This window comes from Vicugna pacos, chromosome 22 (genome assembly GCF_048564905.1).
Source record: "Vicugna pacos chromosome 22, VicPac4, whole genome shotgun sequence".
Classification (NCBI taxonomy): Eukaryota; Metazoa; Chordata; class Mammalia; order Artiodactyla; family Camelidae; genus Vicugna; species Vicugna pacos.
Window position 1 is genome coordinate 13,600,818 of NC_133008.1, and position 19,130 is coordinate 13,619,947.

At 45.8% G+C, this 19,130-nt stretch overlaps 1 protein-coding gene across 1 annotated transcript in view; it reads right to left on the bottom strand.

Moving 5' to 3' along the window:
* DOCK2 (dedicator of cytokinesis 2) overlaps positions 1-17,694 on the bottom strand; it is a 371,024-nt gene extending 353,330 nt beyond the window's left edge. The window contains exon 1 of the mRNA XM_072947252.1: positions 17,574-17,694. Within this exon, the coding sequence (XP_072803353.1) occupies positions 17,574-17,616 (43 nt within the window). The 5' untranslated portion in view covers positions 17,617-17,694. The remainder of the gene's footprint in view (positions 1-17,573) is intronic.
* Positions 17,695-19,130: the final 1,436 nt, after the last annotated feature.

A 19,130-nucleotide genomic window follows, 5' to 3' on the forward strand; every position in this document is an offset into this window, starting at 1 on the left:
CAGGGCCTAGCAGAGAACCATGGGGGCTTCGGCTTTTGTTGGGGTAATTGGGAAAGGTCTCCCTGGGCTGACTAGACATGGAGGACTCAGACAAGTCAGCTGCGGGAACAGCAAGGGGAAGGCAATTTCAGGAAGGAGGCCCTGAATAAGGAAGGCACTTGGCACATTCAGAAAGTATACAGGAAGCTGCTGTGGATGGAGTATGAGAAGAGAGTAGGCGGTGACACAGGTGAGGCTGGAGAGGCAAGAACCAGGCCACGCAGGGCCTCATGATGAGCTTGGGCTTCATTCTAAGAGAATGGGAAGTTAGAGGGATTTTATTTAGTTTTTTGTTAATAGCTGTATTGAGATAAAATTTGCCCATTTAAAGCATATAATTCGATGATTTACTCACAGAGTTGTGAAACCATCACTGTGATTAATTTAGAACATTCTCATCACCTCAAAAAAGTCCCTGCAGCCACAAGAGGCTACCAGTCTACTTTCTGTCTTTGTAAATTTGCCTATTCTGGACAATTCAAACAAACGGAATCATATAACATGTGGTTTTTTGCAACTGGCTTCTTTTACTCAGAACAAGGTTTTCAAGATTCACGTATGTTGTAGAAACTGTTAGTATTTCATTCATTTCTGTGGCTGAATAATGCTCCATTGTATAGATACATCAGTGGACGGAAGGCTGAAAGGTGTTAAGCAGGGGAGTGATGTAACCCCATGACACTGACTATTGCTCTGGCTGCTGTGTGACGAGCGGACAGACGGAGGCACAGTGCATGTGGGGAGGCCCATGAGGAGACCACTGCTTTGTCCCTCTGATCCCAGTGGTCTTCAAACTACGGAGAGACTCGTTGATGCTGAACCATGTGACCAAACAGTGCAGAAGGCAGATTATACTAAATAAAAGGAATCTTGAGTCATCTTGGCACACTGACTCAGTTCATTCCCTCTCCATTTGGTCCTCTATTTTCTCATTGGTCAGCAAACAAAACGCATTCAAAACCTACTTCTTAGGTGAAATCAGCAAAAATGGTGAAGTAGGGAGTTCCAAGTGCCTGTTCCTCTAAAGCAGCAATGAAAAACCTGGCAAAAACCACCAGAATCAACTTTATCAAAACTCTGAAAAACAGTCAAAAAGTTTGCAGCAACCAAGAAAATGTTTATTCAAGAAAAAAAGCAACTGAAACCTGGCAAAGTTTTTACAGCACTTTAACTTACCCTGTCCCCCATTCTCTACTTCCCAAATTGGTGGCAGTCTTGATGGTATTCTATGTCCCTGGTGTGGGTTCATGTGGCTTGAGGGAGCAGAGAGGATCCTGTCCAAAGATTGTAGTTGTCTGTTTTGACCTGTCTGTGGGGGCCCTGAAGGACAGAAGCTATGAGCTGGCCTTTATTTCCTTGACTTGGGACTCTCTTAGGGCAGAGAAGCAGCTATGCAAAGGGCATTGGTTAAAAACCAAACCAAACAAAAAAAAAACATTTAAAGTCAAAAGGACTACCTGCTTCCACATGGGGTACAGAATATAAATTGGGGCAAACAATAATCCCACCAGTAAGCCTGGGAGGAAAGGCTTCAGAGTGATATGCTTTGGAGAGTAAGAGCTTTGAAGAATACCCATATACACCACGGGGGATCTAGAAGGCCATGAAGAATTGGAGATGTGTTGAGAAAGGATGTGAGGAAGCCCAAGACTCTCAATGCTGGTTGACCTTTAAGCTCCATGCAGGCAGGAAATGCAGGCTAAGGCAGAGCTGTAAATGGCCTGGCCAAGTGTTGAAGGCACACCCCAATACATACACACACAGAGTCTAGTTCTAAAGACTAGATTTTTTTCTCTCAGTTCAAAGCATTTAGAGACTTCAGTGACCACATGCAACAAATAATATAGTCCTAACAAAAATGCTTTAGAAAAGTGACTGAACAAGCTACTACAATCTGTATCGAGCAGTGACAACACGTCCTGGCAAGGAAGGAGAATTTGATGCCTGAGTTAACACATCATAATATTCAAGATAGCCAGTTTTCAACACAAAATTATGAGGCATGTAAGAAAGTATGGCCCATTCACAGGAAAAAAAACAAAAAGAAATTAATAGAAAGTGTCCCTGAAGAAGGACAGACATTGTACTTAGGAGACAAAGACTTTAAATCAATTGTCTTAATTATGTCCCAACAGCTAAAAGAAACTATGGGCAAAGAATTAAAGGAAACTAAGGGAATAATGTCTCAGAAAACAGAATAATAGCATTAAAGAAAGAGAAATTATTTTGTTTTTAATTCAAATAAAAATTCTGGAGCTGGAGAGTACAAATAACAAATGTGAACATTTCATTAGAGAGCTTCAACATCAGATTTAAGCAGGGAGAAGAAGGAATCAGTGGCCTTGAAAATAGGTCAGTTGAGATTAGCCAGACTGAGGAGCAGAAAGAACAAAGAATGAAGAAAAATTAACAGAGCCTAAGTGACCTGTGGGACACTAACAAGCACACCAATATTTATGTATGGGAGTTCTACAATAAGAGGAAAGGAAAGTGGCAGAAAAAAATACTTGAAGAAATAATAGCTGAAAACTTCTGTTTGACCGAAGCCACGAATCTACACACCCAAGCAGCTCAATGAAACCCAAGTAGGATAAACTTAAAGAGATCCACACCAAGACATAACAGTCAATTTGTCAAAAAACAAAAACAAAGAATCTTAATAGCAAAAGAGGAGCACTCATCATGCACAAAGATTCCTCAGTAAAATGAACAAATGATTTCTCTTCAAAAGCCAGAGAGGCTAGAAGGCAGTGGAATGACATATTTAAAGTGCTGAAAGAAAAAAAAAGTGACACCCAAGAATTCTATGTCACACAAAATTATCCTTCAAAAATGACGGAGAAATGAATGGGATTTCAAAATTGTAGAATAGATAAACAAGATTACACTGTATAGCACAGGGAAATATACACAAAATGTTATGATAAATCACAGAGAAAAAAATGTGACAATGAGTGTGTATATGTCCATGAATGACTGAAAAATTGTGCTGAACACTGGAATTTGACACAACACTGTAAAATGATTATGAATCAATAAAAAATGTAAAAAAAAATGACGGAGAAATGAAGAGATAAACACAAACAGGAAGTTCACCACTAACAGACAACTGGAAAGACAAATGCATAAAATAAGAATTATAAATCTATGATAATGTGCACCCAGTGTATAAAGATGTACTGTGTGACAGCAACAAAACTGAAGGGGAGCAACAGACCTATACAGAAGCAGAGATTTTTTGCATACTGTTGAGGCTCAGCTGGTATCAACTTAAAACTACACTATTATAAATGTAAGATATTGACGGTAAACCCCGGGTTAACCACTAAAAAAAAAAGAAAGAAAGAAAAAGAAAAAAATATAGAGAAAATAAATGAGAAGGGAAACAAAACAGCAAACCAGAAAAAAAAAAAAGGCTAAGCACAGAAGAAGGCAGTAACGAAGAACTGAGGAACAACAACAACAAAATGTTTAACATACATAGAAAACAAAAGGCAAAGTGTTAGAAATAAATCCTTTCTTATAAGTATTTACTTTAAATGTAAATGTAATAAACCCTCTGTCAGAAGGCACAGATTTACAGAAAGGATTAAAAAACAAAACCCAAAAAAAACCATGACCAACTATATGTCGTCTATAATAGATTCTCTTTAGATCCAAAGATACAAATAAGTTCAAAATAAAAGAATGAGGTCATCATGAAAAAGTCCACAAATGATGAATGCTGGAGAGGGTGTGGAGAAAAGGGAACCTTCCTACACTTGTTGGTGGCAATGTAGTTCAGTGGAGCCATTATGGAAAACAGAATGGAGATTCCATAAAAGACTGAAAAAAGACTTACATGTGATCCAGCAATCCCACTCCTGGGCATATATCTGGAGGGAACTCTAATTCAAAAAGATACGTGCACCCCAATGTCATAGTAGCACTATTTACAATAGCCAAAACATGGAAACAATCTAAATGTCCATCACTGGATAAAGAAGCTGTGGTTTATTTATACAATGGAATATTATTCAGCCATAAAAAGAATGAAATAGTGCTATTTGCTGCAACATGGCTGGACTTGGAGATCATCATTCTAAGCAAAGCAAGCCAGAAAGAGAAAGAAAAATACTATATGATACCACTCTTATGTGGAATCTAAAAAAAGACACAAATGAACTTACTTACAAAACAGAAACAGACTCACAGACTAGAAAATAAACTTATGGTTACCAGGGGAAAAGAGGTTGGGAAAGGATAAATTGGGCATTTGAGACTTGCAGATCCTAACTACTATATATAAAATAAACAAGTTTATACTGTACAGCACAGGGAACTATATTCAATATCTGGTAGTAACCTAGAATGAAAAAGAGTATGAAAACAAGTATATGTATGTATATGTATGCCTGAAACATTATTCTGTACACCAGAAATTGACACAACATTGTAAATTGACTATACTTCAATAAAAAAAAAAAAAAAGAAAAGGGAAAAAAAGAGAAAAAAAAAAGAATGATAGAAAAAAAGTTCCACACACATAGTAACAAAAAGAGAGCTGTGCTGGGTATACTAATATTAGACAAAAGAGACTTTAAGCCAAAAATTTTTACAAGAGACAAAGAAGGACATATTGGCAAGAGTCAATACACCAAGAAGATACAGCAATTATAAACACATACATACTTAAATATGGAAAGCAAACATTGACACAATTAAAGGGAGAAATACATAGTTCTACAATAATTGGAGGCTTCAATACTCTACTATCAATAATGGATAGAACTAGGCATGAAATCAATAGGGAAAAAGATGACTTGAACAACACTATAAATAACCAGATCTAACAAGTCTATACATTGTACTCCGTCCTACAACAGCAGAACACATTCTTCGCAGATGCACAGGAAACATTCTCCAGAAGAGATCACGTGATAGGCCACAAAGCCAGTCCCAATAAAATCAAAGAAGACTGAACTCATACAATGCAGCTTTTCCAACCAAGGAGGAAAGAAGCTAGAAATAAAAAAAAAAAGGAAGAAACCTGGAAAATTCACAATCACGTGTAAATTAAACCACACACCCTTAAACAACCAATGGGTCAAACAAGAACTCACTAGGGAAATCAGAAAATATTTTAAGATGAATAAAAATAAAAACACAACCCATCACAACTTATGGATGCAGTGAAACCAGTGATCCCATCAGTGAAGAGGCCTTGGGAAAGAGATGAGGTCAGAATTCTCCTCAAATGTAAACAAATGACATTTATAATGTGCTTCGCTATGTCACAGGGGAGCACATTCTCAATTGCCCTATCATGTCATCACAACTATGTGTGAAGTAGGCACTATCCCCATTTTACCGATGAGGAAACTGAGGTTCAGAGGGTTTGAGTGGCTTGCCTAAGACCCACCCACCCACCTGGTAGTAAATCACAGAGCCAGGACTCCCAACTCGGTCTTGTGCCTTATGCATGCTCTGCACCCACTGCCTCCCCACAGCACCTCATGGTAGGTGTTCAGGGGATCACAAGACCCCGCATCATGCTTCCATCTTGCCACACTCTCTGAGCTGCACTCTCTGAGGGAAAAGGAGGAAACTTGCAGGCTTTTTAGTCCAAAGACCTATACAAATCAGCCCTGTCACTAAGGGACCAACTAGCCTTTGTGACCATTCATAGGGATGTGTCAATCCTGAGAGATGATAAATCTTGGGAATTATGAGCTAGTATCTCTGGAGTCAGGCAAACGTGGCTCTTGAACCCAGTTCTGCCCTTTGACCAGCTCCGGCCTCAATCCCAGGGTTGCAGAGTATGATTGTGCATCCTTTGTCCAGCACAAGGTCATCCAGCCAAGAGCCTCCAGCGGAGGCTGGCACCCAATCCCTTATCTGCTTGCCAAGGTCTGCACTGTGTCCACCAGCGGAAGGGTGTCCTTTTGTAATTCACACGAAGGCACTGTACGGGCCAGTGGCAGCTTGCCTGAGCAATAACTTCACCTCTCCAAGCCTCCGCTGGGAAGAATGAAGAGATGATGGTCCCTGCCTTGCAGGATTCCTTGGAAGCTCAGCTGAGATTAATGCACAGAAAAAAGCTTCACTCTGAGTCTAGCCAGAGTAAGTGCTCAATAAAAGGTAATCACTTTTCTCTTTATTACCATTATAATAGCTCCTAAAGCAATCCACTCAGAGGAACTCCTTCAGAGCTCTTCTTTGTGTCACCTTGAAATCTGCTTCCCTGCAGTTTGCAACTAAAGGTGCTGTCGCTCAACACTGAATAAAACTGTCCAAAAGTGAACCTTGGGAGGACCCTCAGGGGACTCAGAGTTCTCTTCTCCTGAATAAAGATGTCTTGTTGCTTCACTCCCTCCACACCTGGCCTGATTTGAGACCCTGTCCCCACACAGGCTACTGGCGTTTGGACCCGCTCCACCTTGCTGATGCCCTAACTCTGCAGATTCTCTACTCACTGACCCCTCTGGCCCCAGAGGTCTGTCTGAGGACATGCCTGTCATGGAGCCGGGCCGGGCCACAGAGGCAACCAAGGTTTCCAACAGAAGAAAACCATCCATAATATGTGTCTGCCTCTGGAGCACTAGTAAATTAGGTCTGGCCACCAGATATTTGAAGCGCAGGGCAAAACTCTGTTTTGTTCCCTGACTGTATCCTCCCCATCTTTCCTTATAAATCTCTCCTCACCCTCTGCCCAGCTCTGTCAGATGAGAAAGTACCAAATGATTGGTTTAAGACGATATCCTGGACAGATCCTTGAAACCTGATGTCCAACCATGAAGGTCTGTATTCATTCCAAAGACTCACAACATCTGAAAATGAAAGTAACTGATGGCACCTTTTAATTTATAAATGTATTTCTGCCTTTGCATGAGGACCTCTCTTCTCAAAGCTCCATCTGGGGAAAATCAGACATTATTAACAAAGGAAGTGGCTTTGCATACCAATACCCAATTCTGCTAAGTTTTCTAAATGACTAACAGGAAACTTTGAACCAGAATGCCACTCTTTGCTCAAGTTCGACTGCTTATCTATGAACCTCACTTGAGTTGCTTCTGACCAGTGTCAGAACAGGTCATCTTCTTCCCCACTTCCTGCAGGCCTAACCACTCTCAACTGCTGAGTGAGTGATGAAAAGGGCAGAAAACCTTGAGGAAGATACAGGAATGAGCAATAAGTAAAAATCATTGAAATCAGCCTGCCCTGCTCTGCCCTGGCCGTGCACATTCATGGAAGATAAAAAAGCAGTGAAAGGACCCCCACAGACACCCATTCCAGCATTCCCTTTCATATGAGGTCCCCATGTCCTGGAGAATATGGACACATCCCCATGAAGGATCTGACCTCTCCCTGTAACAAAACACTGTACTCAGGAGCCGAGGCAGCAGCTGGTTACTGACAAGCCTAGCCAGACCAAAATACTTATGGCAAAGTATCAAAGGGGGATTTAAGTGCCAGGGCCATCTGAGGTCATCAAACCCACTGAGGACTCTCACGCTGGAAATCCTGAATTGTCAAGCCAGTAGGAACAGCCACTTTGAGACAGGTGAAAACTTCCAACAACCCTGGAAATCAAATCACTGCTCATCAGGACTCCAAATCAAGAGAAATAAGGAAAAATTAAAATACCATTGTTATAGTATGCAGCTCATGGAAACAGATAGGGTGGGGTCTCTGTGCTTTGTGCAAACTTAGAGATAAGTACAATATTTCGCTTGAATTTCTAGATGAGGAAACTGAGGCAAACAACTTAACCTATTATCTCTAACAAATAAGTTAGAGACAGAGAGTTATTCAGAAGTCTGGATTTTAACCACTTCACATTCTGTTTGACTCCCCCACAATGGTAAACATTTACTGAGCACATACTATGTGCCAAGCACATATTACTTTTCAACAGATATTCATTTGAGCACCTACTGTGTGCCAGATACTCTTCTGGATATTGGGGTTAAAAGATCTGGATAAATACAACAGACAAAATTCCTCACATTCTACTTGTACCAGTTCATTTAATCTTCACAGTAACCCTCTAAGGTATCACCCTCCATGCAACATATGAGAAACTCAAAGAGAGATTAAGGAATTTGACCCCGGCCATGCAGCTGGACAGTGGTAGAAAGTGGAGACAAATCCAGATCAGAGTCCAAAGTCCTTACTTCCCTGACCAGCCCATTGCTGATGTCACAATTTATTGTGTGTGTGTGCATATATATGTATGAATGTGTACAGGTATGTAAGTATATATACACATGTATACACTAAATTTGTATTATGTATATATATATATATATATATATATATATATATACACACATATACACTTATCTCCTTCAGCCTCAGTGAGGGCGGAGACTGAGTCTGCCTTGCTGGCCACTGAGCTCCCAGAGCTGAGAACAGGATCTGGCTCCCATGTGAAGTTCAATCAATATGTATTGAGCGTTAATGAATATTTGTTGAACTGAAGGAACACGGACATGAAGGGCAGGTGTCTCTCTTCTAACTTTTCCCTTGCATTTCTTGAGATCACTTGGCGAGATGCTGACCCAGCTTGGCTGTCAATCTTGATTGCAGCCATCAAGTGCCCTGTGACCCTTCAGGATGGATTCTGCCTCATCTGGGGCCCTGCCATTTGCTGACACGTTTGAAAACAAAAGCTTCTGCAAACAGCAAGTGTTAATAGAGTTTGTACAAGTAGACATATAAGAGGAACACAAACAATATTGGAGAAAAAGAATGTAATTGCCTGAAGCTCACTTCTCTAGCCCCTGAGCTGGGCTTTGGGGGGGGTCTCTCTTCCAGGGAGCAGCAGCACTAGCTGACAGGTCCACTTTGGACACAAGTGAAACATGTCTGTTGATATGCGCAAGCCTTTTGCCCGGAGTCACTGGGCAAGGTGTTGACAGCCTCAGCACCAAGGCAACGTCCTGACGTTGCATCAGGGAGGGTGAAGGCGATGACCCAGCAGAAGCTTCCGGCAGGGAGGCCAGAGCTCAAACCCGGAGCAAGTCAGCAGCGGGTGAGGCAGGAGAATGACAGCCAGAGGGAACCAAGCAGGAGGGGCTGTTCCTGCCCCGACCAGGAGAGGGCGAGAATTACAACCGCTACCGAGCACTTTCTCTGTATCAGACACTTCTCCAAAAGCTTTACCCACAGTCACCTATTTAATCCTCACACAGTTCTTACGGTGGGCACAATTATTATCATCTCCATTTATAGATGAGGAAACTGAGGTAGTATAAGATGAAGTGAGTAGCCCAGGGTGACACAGCCAAGAAGGAGACTGACCCAGGACTCAGCCCCAGGCAGGCTGGCTACAGAACACACCCCCCCTCCAAACACTGCGTCACACTGCCTCTCACTAATGGATGTGTATTTAGCATCTGCTGCCCCCATTGGATCCTCATAAAAACCTTATAGGTTGCCACAGGTGAGCCAAAGTGATATTCCCAGCCAACAGGGAGAAAGTTGAGATGCCCATGAGTTTTCTAAAACAGTGATTCTCAACCGGAGACAATTTTGCCCGCAAGGGAACATGTCAATGTCTGGACACATTTTCGGTTGTCATAATCTGGGGAGGGGGAGTGGATGGGGATCGGAGGAGCTCCTAGCCTCTAGCTGGCAGAGGTGAGGGACGCTGCTAAGCGTCCTACAGTGCACAGGACAGCCCCGTAACAAGAAGTATCTGGCTCCAAATGTCAATAGCATCAAGGCTGATGAGCCCTGCTCTAAAACATCAAGCCAGGATTCACTGTCTCCTTCCCAGTACTCCTACAGGGGCACATAAACACACACACACACACTCTCTCTCTCTCTCACTCGCTTCTACACTACACATTCACACACCAGAGTTGGAAGAGAGGCCATATGATGAAACCAAGGGCTGATTTCCCAGCCCCCAACCTCCAATGCAGGGAGTGTCTGGCACTCTGCTGGATCCTACAGAAAGTTAGAAAAGTCGGGGGAGAGGGGATGGCCCCTGCTCTCCTGGAGCTTTTGCAAAATCTAGTTGAAGAGACAAAATGAACACATAAGAAATAAGAAGCTGTCTGAAACAGAGGGGCGGGGTGGAGAGCTAAGCTGTGGGCCATGGCAGCTGTGGGCTCTCAGAGGAGAGAGGTGAAGAGAGGCCCCGTGAAGGAAGTGAGACTGGAGGGAGAAGGAGGGGTGGAGGAAGGGCAAGGGGAAGAACTGGGGTGAGAGTCCCTGAGGAGGTGGGTGGGGAGGGAAGGCCGCAAGGGCAAGGGGAAGGAGGGGAATCAGTTTGATGGGTGCACGGTCCCAGTGAGGGACAGCAGGGCCATCCGAACGGAGCCCGAGGGTGAGAACCGTGGGGCCTGGTGCCATGGCCAACGGCAGGGGTCGGGTGCTTGGAGAAGAGTTCAAGGACACCCAGTTATTGCTGTGCTGCTCTCACGGGGTTCAGCCTGCTGCCAGGGCGGGGGCGGGATGGGGAGGTGAAGGCAAGATGGGGCAACTCAGTCTACCTGAACCTCGGGAGGCCACCAGACGGTGTAAGAACTCCAACCTCAGTCCCCTCTCCATCCCCCCAGCTCAGCCCACTCATTCATCCACCCACCCATCCATTCACACACCCCCCGCCCCCCCCCCCCATCCAATCAACAGCTACTAACTGATCTCCTGCTCTGTGCCAGGCCCTCTGGGCTGGAGCAGGACAAGGAACACAGTGTTGCTGTCACAGGATTTTCATTCTCTGGAGGAGCCAGATGTGGCTGTGAGGGTTAAACAGGATGCCACAAGGGCTTTCTTTATAAGTCTGCGGTGCTGGGAAAAGGTGAGGCAATGTTTTTATTTAGGATGTTGTCAATGACAACTCAGATCAGGGGGCTAACTAAGGAACACTGCATGCAGTTCCACTCTTCCAGCTGCTCAGACCAAAACCTGTGGTATCACCTCTGACTACTCTCTTTCCCTCGTACCCACAGCCAATCTGTGAGGAAAATCCCATTTGCTGCACTTACAACACACACAGCTGAGCACACCTCGCCTCCTCCACTGCTGCCTCCCCGGGTGGGGCCCCATCATCTCTTGCCTGGGTTATTGTAGTGACTGCCTTACTGACCTCCCTGCTTCCACATTTAATTCCCCTCCACCTCTTAACTGTAAAACTTCTAGACGAATCCTTTTAAAGGGTAAGACAGAACACCCTGCAATTCTGCTCAAACCCTACAATGCCCCACTCCCTTCCATTCAGAGTAAAAGCCAAAGTCCTTGTAACATGGATCAGGCAGTACTCAATACAACTCTACTCAGAGAACTCATTTCCTACTGTTCTGCCCCCTGGCTTCCTCTATTCTATCCACCCTGGCCCCCCACATGTCAGAGAGGCTTCCTCCTTAGGACCTTTGCACTGGCTGACATCCTACCTGGAACACTCTTTCCTGAGACAACTCCGTTACTGCCACCACCAGTGAGGCAAGCAGTAACATCCCACTTCCTGGGCAAATCCTCATGGTCCAGCTGGCACGAGGCATGCCCCTTTGCTGCAGCCCCGCACACCAGTTGTGGTCTCTCAAGAGCTGGATTGCTACCACTTAATCCAACCCTGTGTGTGCCTGCTCAGCACTGGCTCTGTTCAGGCTCTATGTTGGATGCTGAGACACGGTGTGTGTGAGTCACATTGTCCACCAAGGTCCCCTTCACCTTCCCAGTTTAGGCTTGGACCCAAGGGATCACGTATTGTCAGGGGACCTCTGAGTGCCCTGGGGCAATGTCTGGAGAGGGGTCTGGAAAAGTGTCCACATTGTCAAGTCACATCCCCCTCCTGCCAAGATTCTTTAAATCAATGCAGAAGCTGACAGTGTCCCAGTGCGGTCACAGGGGCAAGGGATGGATGACTTTCTCCAAGGAGAACCAAAAACCGAGTAAGACTTGAGAAGCTGACAAACTCAGCCTGAGTGCTTTTCAACTCACACCGATTAAAGAAAGTGGGAAGAAAGGAGAAAGTACCTATTACAGGGAACATACGTGGTGTCTCTACCCAGGTCCTTCTGGAGTTGGGTGGCGATAAGCATTAGAATTCCCCATTTGCAGAACATCTGCTGCAGAACACGGAGTGGGGCACGCATGTTTAATTGTCTATTAAATTAAAGGCCTGGAAGCTTTAAAACAAACAAACAAGAAGTCCAAGTACAAAGGTCCAGAAATTAGCAGAATATTATGGTGACTACACCGCCTGTCTCAAAATACAGCAGCAATACAGAGATGCAGATCTTGGGAGGAAGCAGAGCTTGGCAAATACAGTCTGTCAAGGCTCATTCGAACCCAGACAGTATGGGTGGGGGCAGAACGGCCACTAACTAATGAGGGTCCCATAAGCCTAGGGATTAGGACAGTCTCCTTACACGGACTCCAGCAGCCAGCCCAGCAGGCACTCCGACACAATCCCAAATTGCTGAAGGATCAGAAAGCAGGAGGCCCGGGCACCTCAGAATTGGTGGTAGGAAGGAATCAGATTTCCAATCCATGTGTTTTTGTTGCACCAGACTAATTTCTGCAGGTCAGTCCAAAGACAAAGTTGGCCTCTATAGCAAAGATACATACACTAAGATCCCTCCAAACATTCCTTTGGAATTCTTTTTTCCATGGCTTCTCAGAGGCCTTCTGAGAGCATCCAGTTTTAAGATGTCTGCCTCCAGTATTCTCATTCATGGAACAAACTTCTCTGTCACATTGACTTTCCCACAAGGTTCTTTTTGTCTTTCCCACTAGATTATAAGTTCCAAAAGGACAGGAACCATTTTGGCCAAATTCTAGTAATCTCAAGTGTCTAGCACAGTGCCTGGCACACAGGAAATGCTCAACAAATGTGGAAGAAAGAAATGGAGAATGAATGAGTGAAAAAGTGAACAAGTCAGTGAGTAAATCACGGTCTCTATCCCTCCTCCCTAACATTACCTTTGGCAACAAGGGCAGTATAGCCGGAGTTCTGCCCTGGGCATGTTCAGGGTGCATGTTCAGCTCATGCCTCCTACTCAAAGGGTCTGTCTCCACCCACAAATCCTGCCAGATGAGTGGCAAGCCTCATGATCCCACCCCACAGCCACAGCGTAAAGGACCAGGCAGGGACAGCCCCCTGATCAGAGTGGGGCCCATTCTTAGCCTGGCAATGACCTATGACTTGGGTGGCCTTTCTTGAAAAGATGTGTCAGTTCACTCAGATGGTCTCTCTCAGGACTTTGAACAAACCAACACAGAGAGAAGATTCAGAGGATGCTTGAACCACAAAGTCATGCCAGGTTGAGGTGGGTGGCATGCTGGGGCCACTGTTATAGTGTTCTCAGAATATGAGAGTTATGAGGGTGAGGAGAGAAAGGAGAACAGAGCTGGAAGGTTTAGAGCACGGCAGGGAAGCCGGGAGGAGAGAGGCAGTGGTTTCCAGGGCTCCTCAGTCCAAGGCCCTTCCAGAGGCCTGGATTTCTGTTTGATTTCTCCTGATGCTTAAAATACACCACTTCTCCTCCTCACATACACATACACACCACGCACCTTTTAAGTGAACTGCTTTGAGTTCTCACTTCTTCCCAGTAAGAAGAGCTTGCGCTGCAAGGGACTCAAGCACCCACTGCCCACGGCAAATCTGTCCATCTCACTGTGGGCCAGCTCTGTCCAGGGTCCTGGGTTGCAGCAGCATCACCTGCATCCCTGGACCAGGGAGAGGTCTCAAACTCATCCATATTCCCCAATCAAGATGTGGAAGAGACCCCTTCTGACTTTTGCAGAGCCTGTTACAGATTGAATTGTGCCCCTCCCCACCAAACAAAAGGTGTGTTAAGAGTCCTAGCCCTCAGGAGCTCAGAATGAAACCCTATTTGGGCATAGTGTCCACTGAGGTAATAAAGTTAAGATGAGGTCATTAGGGTGGGCCCTAATGCAATATGACTGTTGTCCTTATTAAAAGGGAACATTTGGAGAGAGACACACACACAGGAAGATCTTGTGTGTGTCTCTCTCTCTCTAAATTTTTAAAATTATCTTCTTATAGGTGACACAGCTGCACAAAAAATCCACTGCTCACAGGATGAAGTCCAAACTAATAAGCTTGGCACACAAAGCCCTTCACAATCTGGCTATAATCTACCTCTCCAAGAATTTTTTTTTTCTAATTACACACTTCCACTAAAACCAAAGCAGACTATTTACCTATTTATTGTTTGTCCCCAGTGCTGCACACATGCCAACCTCCTGTCTTTGCCTATGATGTTCCTCCTCCCACGTCCTCCTAGTGTTGTGCAAAGAGCCTGGTGTCTGAAGTCAACAGAATTTAAGGCCCAGCCCAAGTAATTTCAAGTTATGTCAACTCTAGAACCTGTAAGATGAGAATAACAATAGATGTTCTGAAGCCAAGCAAAGATACTGCATGAGAATGGGACTTATAAACCATAAAATAGTACACTTATTCTTGTAAGGCCTGACTGTCCTGAACCTGGCATTAGGGTGCGTTACCCTCGGTCTCTCTCAGCTCCGGAACTGTTAAGTAACCCCCTTGTCCTCAGTCGCTAACTTTCGTTGACCCAGTCTCATCATTACTATGTGCTTTTTTATGCATTACCCCATTCAATCCTCGCAACAATCTCGGGAGATCCATATTATCATTATGACCCCTACTTCATAGATGAGGAAACAAGTCCAGATTTGAACTCACAGCCCAAGCCTCTGAACTTACGCATATCTCCTCAAAGGCTGTGTCTTTTTTTACATCATAGCTACGTTGTCTTGTCTGTGTAAACTCCTCTCCCCACCCGAAGGTCCTCTCTGCAACTCGAATGCATCACATTTTAAGGCTCCATCAAGGAAGTAAAGAGAGCCTGACCAGGGATCTACATGAGGGTCCCTCTGGCTGCCCGCCAGACAGTAAGATGAAAAAGAAGCCAAGAAGTTCTGGTAATGAAGCTGCCCCCAGAAAAGCCAGCCCTCCAGAAAAACAGACACCAGAAGCCCTTGTCAATTAGGCCAGAGGAAGGGTGGCTAAACACTACCCGTACCGAAGAGGAAACCAAATGGGAAAGCCAAGCTCAGGTTTCCCTTGAGTCAGGCTGGCTGGGACTCCGGAGATACTCCAAGAACCCCCTAATCCTTTACATGGCTCTCACTCCTTTTCTTTCTCCAAGCCCCTGTACGCGTTATCTCAAATGTGCTTGAAAAGAACGCCTTGAGATAGAAAAGTATTTGTATCTAGACTTGCAATGTGCAAATTAGAGCACAAACCTGTCTGCAAATGGTGATGGTGTCAGAACTAGAACTCAGACTTCTTACTCTCAGGCCACTGCTCTTTCTTCTAGGTGATTCCAGTTCCCTGTCTCACCATAACCTAAGCCTTGCTTTTCCCTTCCATCTACCCATCATCTGCAGAGGAGGGCTGGAGCTTTACCTTCCCTACTTCTGACATTCATCTGCAGAGGAAAAGAAACCCCTTGATGAGTAGACACCTGCTAAGTGCTCTCTGGCTCCCCCAAAGGTCACAGACATTTTGACCTCCTCCCTAAAATAGAATTTTCATAGGTAGGCGTGAAAAACGTCAGTTATACCATCAGAAGAAGCCTCTGGGCCGAGGGCCTGACAGAGTTCCTGGTCACTGAGCACACAGGTGGGATTTCCTCTGCTAGGGAGGGTGAGAACCCGAGTCTATCCCACCCTCTGATGTCATGTCCTGAACTGGGCCCCCATGCAGAGGATAAAGTCTAAAAGTAATCATTGATAACATTGAGTGAGGATTTATACAATTGTCATTCTAGGCACTTTATGTGATTAACCCGTTTCATCCTCCCACAACCCTGGGAAGCAGATGTGGTTATCACCCCCATTACACAGACAAGGAAACTGAGGCCTGGAGAGAGTAAGTAACTTGTGTAAGTCACAGGGCTGGGAAGCTTTGGAAGCTGAAACCCAAGAGCAGGCACCAGAGCCCATGACCTTCACACCACAGCGGAAATGCACTGCAGCCCTTCGGATGGAGGGTGGGTCTTCCACCACACGCAGTCTCCCCCATTAACTGCCCTAGTTACCCTGGACCACCAATACCATCCCTTGTCTGCCACCCAGGCACCTTTGCTCTTCTGTCTAGTCAGTCTCCTTCCACGCTGGTTTCAGCATAAATCTCATGTCCCTCCTCTGCTCAGAAGTCCTCTGTGGCTCCCCATTGCCAACATGGAAAAAGTCTCAACTTCTTCGCCTGTCATTCACAGCCTTCTAAAATGTGGCTTCAACTTACTCCAACTTACTCCCTTCAATGCATCTTCCCCTCAAGGCAAAAGGAGTTACAGCTCCTCTCTCCTGGATATGCTCTTTTTACCTCCGATACTCCCTTCATGTCCAGCTTTCATCTCCTAGACTCCATTGGTCCCTCCACCTATAATGGCCTGCTCCATTTATCAGTACCCATCTTCCCCTGAGAAAGGTTTCAGCCTGATATCCCCAGTTGGAAGGGCCAGAGTTAGAAAGGCTTTGTAGTTCAAAAGTTATCGAGTCTAGTTCAAACTTCCCATTTTATAGATGGGGAAACTGAGCCCCCTTGAGGGCACGGATTATTATTTGTTCTCTGGATAGGGACCATTATCTTAAAACACTCCATGGTGCCTGGAGACTAGTGAATGGATGCATAAAGCATTGAGACCTCCAGGGCAGCGTCCTTCCAGCAGTAGCCTTGGGAGCCCCCTATCGGATCACTCTTGGTCTTCCAACATCTGACCTGTTCAATCCTCATCTCCGAGGGTGGTGCCTCCTCTCTGCCTGAGTAGCAAGCCACAGAGTGGTTTTTAAATTCACACGTATTTGAAACCCACAGGCAATCTATCGGGATTGCACCACCAGTGCCACTGAGTAGAAAGAGTCCCAGTACCTGAAGCCTCCCTTCCCCCAGCCACCACTTCCGCCCCCGAGCTTGAGGCAGAGGCCTCTGGGCGCTTAGGTGGCTGAAGCTGAGGAGCGAGGCTGGCTTCTTGGAGATCCCCACATAACCTGGCAGGAGCTTTTTCTCTCCGGAGGGTCTCTGGGGCTGAGCGGAGGACCCTGCCCTCCAGCGCTATGCCCCAAGCCTGCACTGCCCTCCGGACGCTCTGCCAAATCAGGGGTCATCTGACCCAGAAGGAACAGGCAGGGGAAGCAGGCAGATGGGTGTCGCTTCGGACAGGCATTCTGGGCCACGCAAGACCCAGCCAGGAGAGGGAAGGATGCTCCCTCTAAGAGGTCAAGTCTCCAGATGAGGTGAGGGAGTCCTGGGAAAGCCGGAGCCCAACACACAGAGCTAGGCTGCCAAGTGTTCTGCTGGCCCCGTCTAAGAAACGCTAAGTGTTTGGAGACAGGAGGCAGCCCCCGTGGGGAGCAGGAGAGGGAGCAGGCTGGGCACGGCTGCTGGGTGGGGTGCCCACCTTCTCTTCCCCTGCCTCCCCGCTCCCGCCCAGCTGGCCCTACAGCAGGCTGAGTCAGTGCTCTGCGCCACTGGCCCCACAGCATCTTCCTGTGTGGTCCTCTGGCCACCTGCCCTTCTCTCTGTTGAGGACCCCCATGCCCACACCTACCCACGCCGTGTCGCTCCTTGTCAGTTTTACGCCAGGGGGCCATGGCTGGGCCGGGGGTCCTGCAAGCACCTCGCGTTGTCCTGAGGGGAAGCAGCCAGGGGGTGGCTAGGCGCTCTGCCGGGCCCCACTTCCTTCCTCTTTTCAAACTCTCTCTCAGGGCCCGCCCTCCCCGAGGCGCCCCGCTCCTCCTCCTCCTTCCCTTTGGGCAGGGGCACAGCAGAAGGCTAGTGGCTAGAAAGCCAGAAGGCCACCCCGCAAATTTTGGGGACCACCCCCAACTTGTGTCCTCCCCAGGCAAGACAACAGAGGCCAAGCAGGTACCTGGGGTCACACGGGCCATCATCACAAGTGCAGGAAGTTCCCTGGTAACTGACACTAGTGATTAAACAGAGCTCCCTCCCACCTAGCTGGACCTTTGGTGTCAGATGTGGGTTCAAACGATGCTTGACAGCTATGCAACTAGGATATTTTTCTAAGCTTCAGTTTTCTCATCTGTAAAACGGGATACTAGTACCTACTTCACATGATTAATGTAAGAATTAGAGAAGACAATGCATGCAGCAGGTGACACATAAGAGTTACTGTGAGTATTCAAGGAAATAATGCACACAGTAGTTAACATATGAGTTAGATACCCACCTGGAGGGGAGGTCATTTGGGGTTTTTATCTTTCTGATGTCACAGACCCATTTGAAAATCTGATAGAAGCTCAGGAAACTCTCCCCTAAAAATATACAAGCACAGAGTTTACCAACAATGCCAGGAGGTCGAGGGTGCTCTAACAGCCAGCAACAGTGGACCCTGGGAAGGAAGTCCTAGAGTTAGGCTAATAGAGACATTTCTCAGAAAATGCTCTGGGAACAGATTCTATCAAGGAGCAAAAATATCTTTTTTGACCCACGGTGATAAGACTGAATTAAAGTCTTCCTGAATTTTCTCTCTTTATTCCTAAGTCTCACTACCCCCTTCTGCCTTACACTGGAGAGTCAGTAAGACAGGTTAGGCAGTGTCACAGCTGACAGGCAGCTATGGCAGACTATTAACTTCATTTTATCTAAAGTTATTTCCTTTTCAGTTTTCTAGCAGCAGAAATTGGATAGTATTTTTTTTATAGAAAGCATTTGAATCAGTCAGGATTCCACCAGAAAAACAGAACCCGCAGGATGTGTATGTGTATCGACTGATTGATTGATTGGCTGCAAGGAACTGGTTTAGGTGACTGTGGAGCTGGCGAGGTACGTCTGAAATAATAGGGCAATTTTCCTTTAGGAAGTGCAGGCTGGAAACTCTCAGGCAGGAGCTGAAGCTGCTGTCCACAGGTAGAATTTCTTCCTTTTCAAGGAAAGCACGGTCAAAGCCTTTCTACAGACTGGATCCTGCCTTCTCAGATAATCTCGCTGAGGATAATCTCCTTCACATAAAACCAACAAGTTGTAGGTGTTAAGCACGTCCACAAAACGCTGCGACAGAAACACCCAAGTTGGTGTTTGGTTGAATAATTAGGGTCTATACTCTTATCAAGTTGACTCATAAAACTAACCATCGGCAGTATTATAA